The following is a 17,678-nucleotide window of genomic DNA, read 5'->3' on the forward strand; positions in this document are numbered from 1 at the left end:
ACCAAATCAATAATGTTAAAGGTGTTACTAACTCAATACTCTTTTGGGAGGTCTAGCCTATAAGCATTGTTGTTGATCCTCTACAAGACCTGAAAAGGGCCATCACCTTTGGGGCTAAGTTTGGACTTTCTCTTAGTAGGAAACCTATCCTTCTTAAGATGGAGCCAAATCCAATCCCTTTCATTAAGCACCAATTCCTTCCTTCCTCTATTGCCTTTAGCTACATACACCTTTATTTGGTTCTCTATTTGGTTCTTAACCCTCTCATGTAATTTCTTCATAAACTCTTACCTAGATATCCCATCTTTATGTATAAAAGAAGTGTCAAGTGGAAGGGGAATTAGATCCAAAGGTGTGAGAGGATTGAACCTATAGACAACCTCAAAAGGTGATTGCCAAGTAGTTCTATGAACCCCCTTGTTATAGGCAAACTCCACATGAGGAAGGTACTCATCCCAAGACTTGTGATTGCCTTTTAGGAGAGCCCTTAACAATGTGGATAGAGATCTATTTACTACCTCTATCTGCCCATCAATCTGTGGGTGACAAGTGGTGGAGAAAAAGAGCTTAGTTCCTAGCTTAGCCCATAAAGTTTTCCAAAAATGGTTAAGGAACTTAGCATCTCTATCAGACACAATAATAGTCTTAGAAAAACCATGAAGTCTCACAACTTCTCTAAAGAAGAGTCTTGAGATGTGACTAGCATCATCTACCTTGTGGCATGGTATGAAATGTGCCATCTTGATAAACCTATCCACCACCACAAAGATAGAGTCTACACCCCTCTGGGTCTTAGGAAGCCCACGGACAAGTCTATACTAATATCTACCCAGGGTGCATATGGAATGGGTAACGGTGTGTATAGCCCTTGAGGCATCACCCTAGACTTGGCTTGTAAACAAGCCACACACCTAGTATAATACCTATAGGCATCTTTTTTCATATGGGGCCAAAGAATTTTTCCTTGAGGAAGACAAGAGTCTTATCAATTCCAAAATGCCCCATTAGCTCATCTTCATGGCTTTCTTTGACCAACAACTTTCTAATGGATCCTTGGGATATGCAAAACCTTCCCTCCTTGAACAAATACCCCATAGCAATGTAGAATCCATCTTGGGACTTATGCCCACAACTAGCATAAATGGGAGAGAAGTATTCATCAGAAACAAACAATTCCCTTATGTTATCAAATCCTAAAATTTGAGCTCCGAGAGAAGAAAGCAATGCGTGTGTCCTAGAAAAAGCATCTGCAACCACAATGGTTTTTCCCTTTTTGCATTTGATAACATATGGAAATTGCTCTAGGAACTCTACCCATTTTGCATGCTTCTTGTTTAGCTTTTTGCCAACCCATGGAAGCTCCTAATATCTCCTACACTTTTTGGGGTGGGCCACTCTTGGATGGCCTTGATTTTCTCAGGGTCCACATGGACCCCATTTTTGCTAACCACAAAACCTAAGAAGACTACACTATCGACACAAAAGGTGCATTTATCTATATTAGCAAAAAGAGTGATGTCCTAAGTGATCATCTAGGTCCCAACTATAGACTAAGATGTCATTGAAATAAACAACTACAAATCTACCTATGAACTCCCTTAGGACATGATTCATTAGTCTCATGAAGGTGCTTGGTGCATTAGTGAGCCCACAAGGCATCACTAGCCACTCATACAACCCAAACTTGGTCTTGAAAGTGGTTTTCTACTCATCACCTTCTCTCATCCTTATTTGGTGATAACCACTTTTAAGATCAATTTTGGAAAATATGTTTGCACCATGCAACTAATCAAGCATATCATTAAGCCTAGGAAAGAGGTGCCTATACTTCATAGTTATGTTGTTGATAGCCTTACAATCTGTACACATTCTCCACTTACCATCCTTCTTGGGCACCAACAACACAGGTGCAACACCATGACTTAGGCTCTCTTGGACCCAGCCCTTCTCCAACAATTCCTTAACTTGGGATTCAATCTCCTTGGTTTCTTGAGGATTAGTCCTATAAGCTGGCATATTAGGAAGGCTTGCTCCTGGGACTAAGTCTATTTGGTGTTCTATTCCCCTAAAAGGAGGTAACCTAAGGGGTATCTCTTTGGAAAATACATCACCAAATTCCTGTAAGAGTTCTTGGACCTTTAGGGGGATAATCTCAACTGGTGGAATTGTGGAAATGCTAAGGGAAGTCTCCCTTGAGAGGAGAAGGTAGAAATATTGCTTGATAAGAAGAGCTTTCTTAATATCTCTTTTTGTTGCAAAATGACTATCCTTCTTTACAACTTTCTTAGAGGAACACCTTCCCTCTTTTTCCTTCTCCTTAACCTTTGGATCTAAGGCCTTACTATCCTTTTTTTTTCTCTTGTTTTTCTAAATTTTCCTCATCTCTCTTGTCCTTCATTGGGATAGATTTAGTGCCAAGATGGGTGAGGGTAATCTCATTAGTTAGGCCATTGTAAATGATCTTCCTATCAAATTGTCATGGCCTTCCTAAGACAATATGTCCTTTTTCCATGGGAATTATATCATAATTGACTTCATCCTTATATGTCCCAACGGAGAAAGGTACATACACTTAATGGTTAACTATCATTTCCCCTTGCTCATTAAGCCATTGAAGTTTAAAAGGTTTTGGGTGGGGAATGATAGTGAGGTTCAACTTGGAAACTAATCTTGTGCTACAACAATTGACACAAGATCCACTATCCACAATGAGAGAACAAGTTTTATATAAAATTTTGCATCTTGTATGAAATATGTTTTCTCTTTGGGATTGGGATAGATCACAAGATTGGCCTCCAAGGAGCCTTCTAACCATTAGGAGGTCACCTTCTTCATAGGGGTACACTTCCTCACTAGACTCTTCACCCCTTACTTCATCTTCACTTCCACTAGCGGAAGGGGAGAAGTAGTCTTCTCTTGACTACTATAAATGTCTTGACCCCTCATAATCATGGTTTTATTTGTGGGGCATTAAGAGGCAATGTGACCTTTCCCAAGACATTTGAAGCATTTAATGTTGCTAGTCCTTGCTTGGGAACTAGTCTTAGAGGTGGATTTCTCTATGGTCTTATCCTTATCTTCCTTGGGTTTTGAAGGTACAACCCCCAAAATTCCTTGGGCTTGGTCCTTCCTTGGATAAGAGTGAAAACCATAAGATTTTGAAGAAGACTTTCTTTTAAGTTGTTGTTCCACTCTTATAGAATGTTGGACTAGCTCATCTAGGTATCTATATGGAAGGAGTTCTTCACTTAAGAGACATGTTTTTTTTCTCATCTAGTTGTGGAGCCAAATTTGGAGCCAAAATTTCACTAATTATGATTGGTGAATTTCAGCTATGGTTCAACCCACTAATCCAAGATCAAGTCCAAGATTCTCTATTAAGTGTGCTTAGGTGTCATGAGGCATGTAAAGCATGAAAGACATGCACAAAGTGTAACTATTTGATGTGGCAATGGGGTGTAGCAAGCAAATGCTCACCTCCCCCTTAGGCTGGTCGTAATTTTAATTGGATTGGACTTCTCCCAATTCAATTAAATTTCTCTCCCAACACACATATCAAATAGTGCACTTAATGCATGTGAAATTACAAAACTACCCCTAATACAAAAACTAGTCTAGGTGCCCTAAAATATAAGGGCTGAAAAATCCTACATTACTAGGGTATCCTCCCTACACTATGGAGCCCTAAATTCAAGGCCCAAAAATAATGAAACCCTAATCTAATATGTGCAAAGATAAGTGGGCGCATACTTAGCCCATGGGCTCAAAATCTACCCTAAGACTCATGAGAACCCTAGGGCCTTCTCCTGCATCTCTAGCCCAATCTTCTTGGAGTCTCCTAGCCATGGCTCTGGTGATGGGTCCCCTCCTTGGGAGGATTTAATCAATTAGTGGGTAATTTTACTACCTCAACCCACTTAGACATACCTTCTACAACAACCAAAATATATTCATAACCAGAACATTTGAGGAAAGCCACATTGGAGGACCTTGTAAGTTCTCCTTGTGGAACCATGGTGGCCCCTAGCCTCCAGACAATCAATGTGTTGGAGAATGAAACTTACCTCCTCATAAGGCACACAATGCCTTATCATATCATCCCTGCAAACCTTGTAAGGGTAGGGATCATCCCATAAATACTGTTGGCCTCCTCCATCCGTCTTTTCCTCTCCTAAAACTTGAACTCTGGAGGGAACACCTTGCATGCTCAAAAATTTACAACTTGCCAATGTTTCTTCCTAAGATTACCCATATACCTAATCACAACACTAACTTCTTGTGTTAGGTATGGTCTGGTGCATACCATAGTATATATGAGACTGCCTACAACACTTGCATAAGGAACATGAGACATGTATTCCTTCTGTGATTCTGATTGTGTAGTATTGAGTTCAGATAGACGAATGCACTTTGTCAGAGGAGTACATACTAGTTTTGTTAATATCATCCTAAAATGATTCAACACTTTCTGAATGTATTCCTTATGACACATAAATTTCTTCTAGACTCAAACCCTTTTGATCTCTATGCCTAAAATCTTTTCAGTGATACCCTTGTCCTTCATCTCAAATTCACTACTAAGTAGTGACTTTAACTCCTGAATTTCCAGTGAATTTTGAGATGCTATGAGCATGTCATCCACGTAGAGTAATAAATGGATGTGGGAACCATCCTCCACCTTGCTATGATAAACCATGAGTCATAGAGACTTCTAATGTACCCATGAGAGACAATTAACTCATCGAATCTCTTGTACATTATCTTGGTGATTTCTTCAGTCCATAAAGAGACCTCTTCAATCTAAAGATAGAATTTTCCTTTCCTTCCACCTTAAAACCTTCAGGTTGTTGCATCAAAATGTCTTCCTCTAGTCTCCCATGGAGAAAGGCAGTTTTGACATCGAGTTGTTCTAGCTCCATATCTAGAGTTGCCACTAGGGCCAGCAAAACACGTATGAAAGTGTGTCGAACTACTGGAGATACTGCTTCTCCGATGAGATGATAGATGCCTTTAGTCGATTCCTTTATCATCTCGCCCTCCCCGATTTATTGAGACAAAAAAATTTATACTATGTTATACCCATCTTTTTATAGTACTTTGTAGTAAAGTAGGAAAATAAATTTATACTATGTTATACCCATTTTTTTTCATTCAAATTGAAGAATTTAATCAAATGGTTATATGTTGTTGTAGTCCACTTCTTCTTTCTGATTATAGCCTTTAGCTACTAGACATGCTTTATAACAGATGACTTCTTTAAGATCCACTTGCACCCTACTACTATTCTATGTTCAGGTAGCTTAACTAAATCTCAAGTCTGGTTCTTATGAAGGGATTCCATCTCTTCATTCATGGCCATCATCCACTTTTAAACTTTAAAACAAGAAATTGCTTCCTGATAAGTGGTTGGTTTGAATGGATTGATGTCTTCTGCTATCTATAGCGCATAAGACACTATATCAAATGCATATCTTTTAGGAGCCTTGATTTTCCTTTTATGACTTTCTGAGTGATGTGATTTTGGGTTACTTCGAATGGTTTTGAATCATCTAGTTAGTCCCCTCAACTATTGTTGAATTTTTATGTTGAGGATTGTTAGTCGTCATTTACGACTAACTTTTGTATTGAATAGTTATATGAAATTAGCATCTTTCCCTCAATTTATGGTTCTTTTTGTAGGATTTGTACATATTTTCATGTTTAGTTTGAAAATGTGAATCAATGTGAATTAACTTCAGTTTGAAAATTTGAAAATGTTTAGCAGATACTCCCATTTTTGTGAATTAATGTGAATCAACTTCAGTTTCAGGCTAAAAGTAGAAGAAGGTGAAGCAGCTGGTGTCTCGCTAAGCGAGGCATATATGCTTAGCGAGTGACATCTGCTAAGCGAGACACTCAGCCCGCTTAGCACGTGGGAAAACCCTAGAAGAGGATCAGTCACAGATGCCCGTGCCTAGCATCCTGCAAGCTCACCCAGCGAGTCGTTTGTCCCTTCTCGCGCTCAGCATGCCCAGCTCGCTAAGCGAAAATTCACTAACCCGCGCTTAGCGAGAAAATGGCGCTATGCAAGCCTTCAGAATCTAAAACTTCAAGGAACCTTTAAAACACTGAAGTTGGTGTAAAAATAGGGGGACATCATATACACAAAGAGAGGAAACAAAGAGACACACCCAGAGCGACGAAAAATAGAGCAAAGCTCCAGCCTTCAAGAGAGTTTAGGTTTTAGGAGTGATTTTAGGGTTCTAGGGGTGGAGGAGACATCCTCATCCATTTGTAACCTTAGTTTTCCTTCACAAATCTATCCTTTGAGCTGAAAGTTACAAACTTGCAATGGAAGGCTAAACCTCTTGTTGGGGATTTCTGTTGAACATTTGATGTAATATCCTCTCACTATCTATTTAAAGTTGTTTTTATGTGTTCATTGCTTCTATCTGCACTTATTTCTTGCATGGTTGTGGCTTGATCACCTATTTGTATGTAAAGTTAGGATTTTTAGTACTGGGAAGTGCTTTAAAACCTTAGAACTTGATAGAGCAGGCTAGAAAACTGTATGTTTGGGGACGGAGTGCAGTGATTTAGTTTATATTATGCTATAATCTTAATGCAACTCATTTAAACCAAGTTTGTTAAGGGATCAAGGAAGAAGTTTAAATAGAGTTAGACCCATTCACTCGAGGGATCTTGGTTTGGGTAGTTGTTTTCAGCATAAGGACACTAAATCAGCGTTAAATAGACAAAAATACTTAGTAACATCAAAATAGGTTTAGTAGAATGACCCAACGCTTTTACTTGACTATTTTTACCTCTCACTGTTAGATACTTTAGTTTGTAGTTAATTAGAATTGTAGAAAAAACAACCCCTTTTGATTATTTATTTGTTTTACACAAATGTTTACTTATTGAATGCACATTTTCTGAATGAAACAAGTTCCCTGTGATTGAATACTCGGTTCTTACCGTTTTATATTACTTATGCGACTTGGTACACTTGCTGATTAGCATTCGCAGATCATTATTCACGATCAAGTTTTTGCCGCAAAACAAGTTTTTGGCACCGTTGCCGAGAAACTTCTTTCCATTTAGAAAGTAGAGTTCAATTTGTATACATTTATTCTTTATTCTTTTATTGATTTTGTGAATAGTTAGTCACAATTTATATTTCTCTTGATTTGGTTAATTGTTGTTGCTCTGTTTAGTGCTTCTTGTATGCGAGGTAACTCTTCTGCAGGCGATTTAGCTCCATTAGATTTGGAGATAGAAGCCACTTGCAGGAGGAACAACACAGAGAGAAAGAGAAAAATTTTGCAGGAAAGGACAGCACAACCAAATTTGGAGGAATCTCAATCATCTAAGTCATCTTCGATCTTTCCAGAGTTAAGAGAATCAGAAGTAGGTGCATCTGAAGTTTCAATTATGGCTGAAGATCAACCACAAAGGGTTACTCTTGAGGACTATTCTAGCTCCATCGTGCTGCAATTCTTCACAAGCATTGTGCGGCCATAAGTTCAAGCCCATAACATCACGTATCCTCATTCCTTGATACAGCTGATTCAAGGAAATTTGTTTCATGGTTTGCCTAATAAAGACCCTTATGCACACTTGGCTACATATATTGAGATATGCAACACAGTGAAAATTGTCGGTGTGCCTAAGGATGCAATAAGGCTAAGTTTGTTTTCATTCTCCTTGTCTGGAGAAGCTAAGAGGTGGTTGCACTCATTTAAAGGAAATAGTTTGAAGACTTAGGATGAATTGGTAGAGAAATTTTTGAAGAAATATTTTCCTGAGTCTAAGACAGCTGAAGTCAAGGCAGCTATCTCCTCATTTCATCAATTTTCGGATGAATCTTTAAGTGAAGCACTTGAAAGATTCTGTAGCTTGCTGCGGAAAACACCCACTCATGATTCTCTGAGCCAATTCAGCTAAATATCTTTATAGATGGTTTGAGACCATAATCCAAGCAGTTGTTAGATGCTTCTACTGGAGGGAAAATCAAATTGAAGACCCCTGAAGAAGCTATGGAGTTGATAGAAAACATGGCTGCAAGTGGTCATGCCATTCTGCGTGATCGGACTCACATTCCTACAAAGAGAAGTCTGCTAGAGCTTTCCTCACAAGATGCATTATAGGCACAGAACAAGTTGCTAGCTAGGCATCTTGAGACATTGACAGAAACACTTAGTAAGTTGCCAACTCAATTACAAGTGACTCAACCTTCACATTCAATTGTTTTGCAGGTTGGAGGTTGTAGCATATGTGGAGGAGCTCATGAATCTGGTTGTTGTATACCTCTTAAAGAGGCTGCACAAGAAGTGAATTACATGGGAAACCAGCATAGACCAGGTTTTAATGCAGGTGGATTCGCAGGTTTTCAACAAGGTTCCAATTTTAATCAGAGTCGAGGGCAGTGGAGATCTCATCCTGGAAACCAGTATAATAAAGACCAAGGTGGATCATCCAACAGGCCTCAAAATCAAGGGCCTAACCTTTATAAAAGAACAACCAAGCTGGAGGAGACTTTGGCTCCGTTCATGTAGATTACTATGTCTAATCACAAGAGCACAGAGTCTGCCATAAAGAACCTGGAGATTCAAGTAGGATAGCTAGCCAACCAAATAGCTGAGAATTCTTCTGGAAGTTTCAGAGCTAATACTAAAAAGAATCCTAAGGAAGAATGCAAAGCTGCCATGACTAGAGGCAAGAAGACAATCATGATTCAAGGTGAAGGGAGGAATGTGGATGAACAAGAGCTAGTAGTTGAAGAAGAAGAAGAGGAAGAAAAAGATCAGTTGAGAAAGAGAAATATAAATGATGGTGAGAAAGAAATAAGAGAAGAGAAAAATGAAAAAATGAAAGAAAAAGAGAAAGAAAAGAAGACAAAGAGTGAGCTAGCCAGAGAAAGAAAGAAAGAGGTTGTTCCATGCTCAGGGACAGAAGTGCCATATCCTTTGGTACCGTCCAAGAAAGACAAGGAACAACACTTTGCTCGTTTTCTTGATATCTTCAAGAAATTAGAAATAACTATCCCTTTTGGAGAAGCCTTACAGCAGATGCCACTTTACTTAAATTTTCTGAAGGATATGCTAACCAAGAAGAGCAAATATATCCACAGTGATAATATTATGGTGGAAGGAAACTACAGTGCTGTGATTCAAAGAATCCTTCCACCTAAATACAAGGATCCAGGGAGTGTCACAATCCCTTGCTCTATTGGTGCAATGTCAGTTAGAAAAGCCCTTATTGACTTGGGGGCCAGCATAAATTTGATGCCTCTCTCCATGTGCAGAAGAATTGGAGAGTTGGAAATTATGCCAACTAGAATGACACTACAGTTGGCAGACAGATCGATTACAAGGCCTTATGGAGTAATTGAAGATGTTTTGGTCAAGGTGCAACACTTTACCTTCCCTACGGATTTTGTTGTCATGGACATTGAAGAGGATGCTAAGATCCCTCTGATTTTGGGCCTTCCCTTCATGTTAACTGCCAATTGTGTGGTGGATATGGGGAAAGGTAAAATGGAAATGGGTGTAGATGATCAGAAGATCAAATTTGATTTGTTTGATGCAGAAAAGCACTTACTTGACCAGAACATCTGTTCTAAGATGGAGGTAATTAAGAATGAGATGGTTTTGATGGCCAGAGCCAAGCTTGCTCCAGACCCATGAGGTAATATATGTCAAGCTAGTGACGTTAAAGAAGCGCTTCTTGGGAGGCAACCCAATTCTTTTTCTTTATTTTCATTAATCATTGCATATAGCTAGGTTTCAACTTGTTTGTGATTGTTAGAGTAAGTCATCAACATGTTTTGTATGATACATGGGGTTGTTAAAGCTTCTTTGAAGTTGTGGATGAGGAATAACTTAGAAAAAAAATTTAGTCATTCACTCGCTCAGCACGACCGGTGTGCTAAGCGAATCATCATGCATGCGCTGAGCGAGCCACCACTCGCGCTAAGCGCATCAACCCCTACCCATTGGCTGAAGGGGCATCGCTAAGCAAGACCTGTGCGCTAAGCCCAAAAACCTCTCTGGAATTGCATTTAATGGAATTAGGCTAAGCGAGTCATCTCGCTAAGCATGCAACATAGTCTCACTAAGCGTATCCATGCGCTAAGCACAATTTCCTCTTTGCCTGGACCTTCATGTTAATTGGGCCCAGCGGGTCATACCCGCTAAGCCCAAATCCCTCTCGGGTTTGGAATTGCGCTAAGTGAGACCATCTTGCTAAGCGCTCCCCACTACTGCATCTTAAGTCATTAATTCGCTAAGCTGACACATGTCCCGCTAAGCGAAAGTTACAGACCAATCAGAGCTACAAATCTCGCTAAGCGTGTAATCTTCCTGCTAAGCCCAAATCCTTCTTGGGTTTTCCAATTTTTGAATTGGGTTGAGCGAGCCTGTCCCGCTAAGCACATGATTTTAAAATCTAAAAACTCAAACGTCACTGAGTGCTCGCTTAGCGAGTCACTTGCGCTAAGCGAGGCAGTCGAAACTTCCAAAAATAAGACTTAACTGCCATAGGAAGTTTCTTTTTGTGCAAACATCATAGCATCTCTTGCTTCCCTCATCATTGGCATCCCCTGCATTGCACTCACCTTGCTTCACTGCTTCTTGGCTTCCATTTTGTTCCTTCTTCTCAACAATCCAAGTAAGTATCTCTTACTTTAATTTTTTTTTAATTTCTATTTTTGAACCCTAGGATAGCAACCATGTTTAGTCCTCTTGGTTTGGGTAGTTGTTTTAAGCATAAGAAAACTAAAACAACATTAAATAGAGAAAAATACTTAGTAACATCAAAGTAGGTTTAGTAGAATGACCCAACGCTTTTACTTGACTGTTTTTACCTCTCACTGTTAGATACTTTAGTTTGTAGTTAATTAGAATTGTAGGAAAAAAAACCTTTTTGATTATTTACTTGTTTTACACAAATGTTTACTTATTGAATACACATATTTTGAATGAAACAATTTCCCTGTGATTCGATACTCGGTTCTTACCGTTTTATATTACTTGTGTGACTCAGTACACTTGCTGATTAGCATTCATAGATCATTATTCACGAACAAGTTTTTGTCGCGAAACAAGGATGCATTTGAAGATCCTGATCAATCTCATCAGGTGCTTCAAACTACTTTTAATCACTAATGTTTCTAATTGTGGAGCTCTCAAACTCCACCTAGTTCATCAAAGACGTCATCTCTACTCGGAATGACCTTTCTTTCAGATGAAGGCTAGACTAAGAATCCTTGGACTCTATCTATATAGCCTATGAAGAATCTTTTCGTGGCTCTAGGCTCCAGCTTAGCTTCACTTACATGATAGTATGTTGGACATCCAAACACCTTCAGTATTGAGTATTTAGCTAGTTTGTTAAACCATACCTCAATAAAGGTCTTGAAGTCTATGGTAGTGGATGGTGATCAATTCATAAGATAGCATGTTGTGTTGACTGCCTCAGCCCATAAACTTTTATTTAATCCTAAATTGGATAGCATGCATTTGGCCTTTCAACAAAGTCATGTTCATTCTTTCAGCTACTCCATTTTGTTGTGGAGTATAGAGTATGGTACATTGTCTTGCTATGCCATCATCTCTACAGAATTCATTGAATTCAGTAGAACAAAATTCCAACCCATTGTCTTTCCTATCTGATTCTTTATAAGAATCATCCAATGCTTGAAAAAATTTGAAAGCTTCAGATTTCTACTTCAAATTTGAATACCCATGTCATCCAAAAGTAATCATTGATGATGGAGAGAAAATCCCTTGCCCCTCCCAGTGATGGAACTCTCAAAGGTCCCCAGCAATCAAAATGGATGTAGTACATGGTCTTTGTGGTGTGCATAGCCTTTTAAAACTTATTTTGATATTGTTTCCTATAGACGCAGTGCTCACAAAACTGAAGAGGTTCCACCTTTTGATTTCCAAGTAAGCCTCGCTTGCTTAGAATATCCAGACCTTTTCACTCACGTGGCCTAGATGTAGATGCCACAGAGAATTATCACACGAGCCATTGGACGCATGACTTTCAGATTGTGAAACAACAAAGACAAAGTCTGTCATAATGGATGTACAAATTTCCTTGCTTGGTTCCTTGCATTACCATAGACTTCCCTTTCCCTTTGATTTGCATAACTTTACCTTCAACCCAGCAAGAAAAACCTTTCGAATCCATGACACCAACAAATACAAGATTTTTCTTAAGCTCTAGAACATGACGAACTTCAGTCAAGGTTCTAACAACACCATCATGCATTTTGATTTGAACATAACCTATACCGATAAACTTACTAGGAGCATCATTACCCATAAGGACGTTACCACTAAACTTCTTCTCATATGTCACAAACCAATGTTTGTGTGGACACATATGATAAGAACAACCTAAGTCCAATACCCATTGTTCAATATGTTGTTGTAGTTGTTCACTAATAGCTAGAGCCAAATTGATTCCCAACGAGGAGTCATTCTAAACAAGAGCAACAACAAAATCTTTCTTTGCTTTCTTTGGATAGTCTCACTTCCAATGACCTGATTCTTTGCAGTAATTGCAAATTCCCTTAGGATTGGGTTTGTCTTCTTTCCATATTTGCCTTTCTTCTTCTTATTCCCTTTAGTAGAATCAATCACCAATAATCCAGACACAAAGGCTTCATCACCATTCCCAGACACCTTTAGTCGAAGCTCTCTAGAATATAGACTTGACTTAACTTCTTAAAGTGTAATGGAGTCCTTGCCTACATTAAGAGAACCCATAAAATTCTCATAGGATGGAGGAAAAAAGGCTAACAAAATCATTGTCAAATCTTTGTCTTCCATCTTGACATCAATGTCACGTAGTTGCATTAGAATAGAGTTTAGCTCATCAAGATGTTCCTTCAGGGGTCTACCTTCCCTCATTTGGAGGCCAAACAAACATTGTTTCAGAAGCAACTTGTTGCAGATTGATTTTGTCATGAAGAGTTTATCCAATTTCAGCCAAAGCCCAATAGAAGTTAGCTTTTCAGAACATAATTCAATTTTTACATATATCTAAACTTGGAACTTACATGTCCAATCAAAAAGAGTCAAGGAATCAACTAAGGAAGAGTTGATAACAAAACACAACTCTCTCCCAAAATAAATTCCAATGTTATCACGTTGGCTAGGCGGCTCCAAAAAAAGGACTTCCCTCCAAGTCACCTACTGCTGCTCATCTGCTCGCACGAACGAAAGTTCGAGATCATCACAAGCACCAACCACACAATACAAAAATTGCAAGGGCGAGTTTATTATAAAAGATCAACAAGCACCAAATGACAATGATTAGTAAGAAAACAATAACAATAACCAGAATCATTCTCAATAATCTAACAGTTCAACATACACTTAACAAACTAGTCATCAACTTTCCCACAATTCAAATCAATTATGCTCATAATGATGCATGCACCTGACTCAACTCTAAAATGCAATGTGGTACCATTCGTCAGGAAATAGCCTAAGCGTGTCCACATGACACTCTCACTTAGGAAAATTAGGCAGCAAGTGTCGAGGTCACCCTGTCATGCACAGGCAAGTTCCCCTATGATGATCAACCTGAGTCTCAAGGAAGTTCCAAATCGAGTGACATGCCTTCAAGTATAAGTATTTTTCCTCATGAAAAACTACGAGTACTTACTAACAAAGTTTGTACTATTTCCATGCAATATGAAGTATGAAACATTGGCATCATCAATACACTGACCATGAATAGTTAAAGATTCTAAGTCATCCCCTTCTTTCTCCAGAAATGCTTAAAACTCTTTAAACACTCTATTTCCCCCTCCAGGGATATCCAACATGTTCATTGCACCCCCCATGTACATACACAACATACATCATCACAATGACATCATCAACATCAACATCATCTCATCTCAATGTCATTATCAACATCAGCATCATTTCATATCAATATCGTTATCAACATCAACATCATCTCATCTCAATATCATTATCAACATCAACATCATTTCATCTCAACATTATCATCAACATTTATCTCATCTCAACATCATCATTAACATCACAAGCAATCACATTTCACATACATACATATAAATTCATGCCTGGGATTCACATTCCCCAGGTCTTCAGACAACATAAACCTCATACAATAGCAATTCATAATATCACAAGACTGGTATTTTAAGGAAAATTCTAAATTAAAGAGGAAAACTATGATATTCAATACAAACTCTTAGCCCATTTAAAATTTAATACAAAAGTAAATAGAAGAACAAATATAAAATTTTGGGCAGAGTCTCCTCTATAATTAAGACTTTTCCCAAAAATTTCAATCATTACAATGACAACATTATTCACAATTTCAATCATCAATAACAAATGTATCACATCCCATTAGTTAAAAACACAACTTTTCTTGAAAATCAACATGCACATCAATAACAAATATATCATATTATGTTAGTTAAAAACACAGTTTTTCTTGAAAAACCAGTATGCACATCAATAACAAATATATCACATCCCATTAGTTAAAAACACAATTTTTCTTGAAAACCAACATGCACATGGACAAACATACATCCCTGTAATTAGGTTTCCTGACCCCAACTATGGTATCAAAAGTTTTAAACAAACAATAAACTTCCCTCACCTATCTATATCTCTCCGTTAGTTCCTTGCAGCGTTGTTCTAAGATCTCTTAGGTTCACGTCCGTTCGTCCAAACATAGAGCTCTATGAACCAAATCGAAGATTATTTAGTATAGATTTCAAAGACAAGGTTAATATCAACTTTTGGGGTAAAATACTCATTCAATTTAAAAAGGGGCTAAAGGGGTGTTTTGAGATCCACATCAAAGAGACGTCATTTTAAAATTTTGATCATGCTATTGTGATCAGGGTTCAGTGAAGGTTACAAAAATGAAGTCTATTTTATAAAAAAGAAACTTTTACAAAGTCTCATTTTCAAGGGTTTTTCAAAGGAAGTGTAAAAACATCCAATAATGGTACCCAAGTCACAAGAGATGCAAAGATAGGCTCAAACTAACTGGGAGAAAGCTTAGTAATCATGGTTAGCTCGAAGAAACTGTGAAGGGAGGATTGGAGGCTCTGCTCTCTACCAAATTCTTGAGTTGAGTTTTGAAGATTCTGCTCCGATTAAAGTGTTCCTTTCCGTGCAATGGTCTTGCAGCAAGCAACGACAGCTCATGGCGGTCACCGATGGTAGGTGATGGTGGAGGAGGAGGTTTGGGGTGTTGGGTGAGGGTTTAGGGAAGAAGATGGAATCAAAATGACCGTTTTACACTATTGGACATATTTGTAGCCTGCAAGACTCGTCCAGACGAAATATTGCTCACCTGGGCGAGCTGATCCAACTCAGACTTTCCTGGGAGAAATTATGCTTGTATGGGCAAATTTTGCTCTAGAGAATCATACTCTAAACATGCATTTGGATGGGGGATTTAGAAATTTCTTGGAAATTTAAATGCACAACATTTTAATTGCCTCGATTTAAATTCCTTTCATTTTGTAAATATTTTGTTTGGATGAGGCAATTCAATTGCTTATATTTTAATTTCATTGTTTGGATAAAGTAATTCAATTTCAATGAAATTCAAATTTTCATTTTTAAATATTTATTTAAAAATTAAAATTTCAATATTGAATGAAAATAAATGATTCATTTTTTAAATAGTTAAATATTCAAAATAAATTTAATGCTATACAATATTTAATAATAAATTTTGTTAATATTTAATAATTAAAATAATTTTAATGTTAAACAATTTTGAATCTTACACAATATTATTGTAGTAACACACAAAAAAACTTGGATTAAACAATAATATGTAAAATATTAAAGATGAATGATATGTAACTCAAATATTTAATTTAAATTGAATTATATCATTTCTAACAAACCCCAGATATGTAAAAAAAAACTTATACAAAAACACTATGTGGGTGAGTTCACGCACCATAACACTATTTCACTTGAGAAACAAAACCAATGTGTTAACCACTGCTAATTGATAAGTTTGGAGACTATGGATAGCTTGGATTGACAGAGACATCCCCAAATTGCAACAACAACAAAAAATAAAATGATAAAGGTTAAAAAATTTTGGATGAAGGTTCAAAAGACCTTGGAAGAGAGCCTTGTTTTCAATCTGCCACCAGAATTCCAACTAGCCTAAACAAAATTTCCAGATGTTACTAAAAAAACTATTCTTTTTATATTATAACTTGTTATTTCCTGTGATTATTGTTTTAAAATTGTGGTATAATGTAAAAGACCTCTCTCACTAAGCCAAATAAAATGGTCCTATTGGCTCGTAACATTCGATCCACAGAAACTTGCCCAATTTTTGTCTTCAAAATCTGTTTGTGTGGAGTATGTTGTATAATAATCCCATCAAAATCTTTGTGTGGAGTATGCCGATTGAAGCTTGTAGTAATCCCATTTGACGTTTGAAGTATATGTCTATGTAAAATAAAGAGGAGCATCACAATATTATGAAATGAGTACCAAGTAGCATCACAATATTATCAGTATTGAAAAAGAAAAGAAAAGAAAGCTATATTATGAAATGAGTGTTGAGTAGCATCACAATATTATCATTGTAAACAACATTAGGGTCTCAACATACTTCATAAAATTATATGTTGAAGATAACAAAAAAGAAAAAAGACACATTCAACAGCTGTTTTATGGGATTGAATAGTAACTACCAGAGCATACTTTGCAAATCAGATGTAAATAAAAGGCAGAATAATAGAGGGGAGCAAAGGGAGAAATTTTAAATAGCAATTTCCAACAATAATTAAATAATCACTCGTCAAATCTCACATCTAGATCTTTAACGACTATTACTTGAAAAAAATCAGATGCCATTGGGTAAACAGGAACCTACAAACTCCTAATCCTAAAAATCAAATTTCCCAATGTGTTTTGAAATACAATTAATCTGAAGAATTTCACTAACTAGTGAATTACAGACATGTCCTCACTCCATATCAAGTTTTTGAAGACCATACCAGTCATTGAACCAATAAAGGGAAGTCTCCCCAATTTACTACTTTCAAAGCCAATTTTAAGTATTGTGGTTCTTAGTTAATCTGGAAGCATGACTGTCTGGCCATTGATCCACTTTTCCAGTTCAACCCTTCAGACCAGCTTGTCCAGTTTTCAGAATCAGAACTATACTACTAATATAAGACATATTCTACAAGGCTATACATAGCACTTAATGATTGAGATAGAAAATTGACAAGACTCTGACTAAATGTTTATTATGCATTACTCAGTCAGAACACATGCCCCAAGAACACCGTTTTCCCAAATATATATGATTTTGAGCTCTCAATTCAAAGTCTTTTTATAATGTTACATCAGTATTAAACCCACTATTGCTTGACCATGATTACCAAGATTCCATTAGACAGTTACAATTATTTGGAACTATAAGCACAATCAACACAACTTCCAAGTACCTAGCTTGCCTTGAATTAATAATTGTAGTTAAACTAACTTGTGATCAATTACATACCTTACAATATTTCTTAAAGACAGAAAAGATAACATCATCATCTACAACCACTTTTGCATGCTTACGAACAATATTGATCCACTAAAAATTCAAAATAAATTCAAATTAAGAGATAATTTCCATAAACAAATGTTAAA

The 17,678-nt window shown here is 37.2% G+C and overlaps 1 protein-coding gene across 1 annotated transcript; it reads left to right on the top strand.

The window, feature by feature from the left end:
- The first annotated feature begins 9,122 nt into the window (after positions 1-9,122).
- Positions 9,123-9,668, top strand: LOC102669901 (uncharacterized). Its single transcript, XM_006605058.1, has one exon. The coding sequence runs from the start codon at positions 9,123-9,125 to the stop codon at positions 9,666-9,668; it is 546 nt and encodes a 181-aa protein (XP_006605121.1).
- Positions 9,669-17,678: the final 8,010 nt, after the last annotated feature.

The sequence above is a fragment of the Glycine max genome, chromosome 19 (genome assembly GCF_000004515.6).
Source record: "Glycine max cultivar Williams 82 chromosome 19, Glycine_max_v4.0, whole genome shotgun sequence".
Classification (NCBI taxonomy): domain Eukaryota; kingdom Viridiplantae; phylum Streptophyta; class Magnoliopsida; order Fabales; family Fabaceae; genus Glycine; species Glycine max.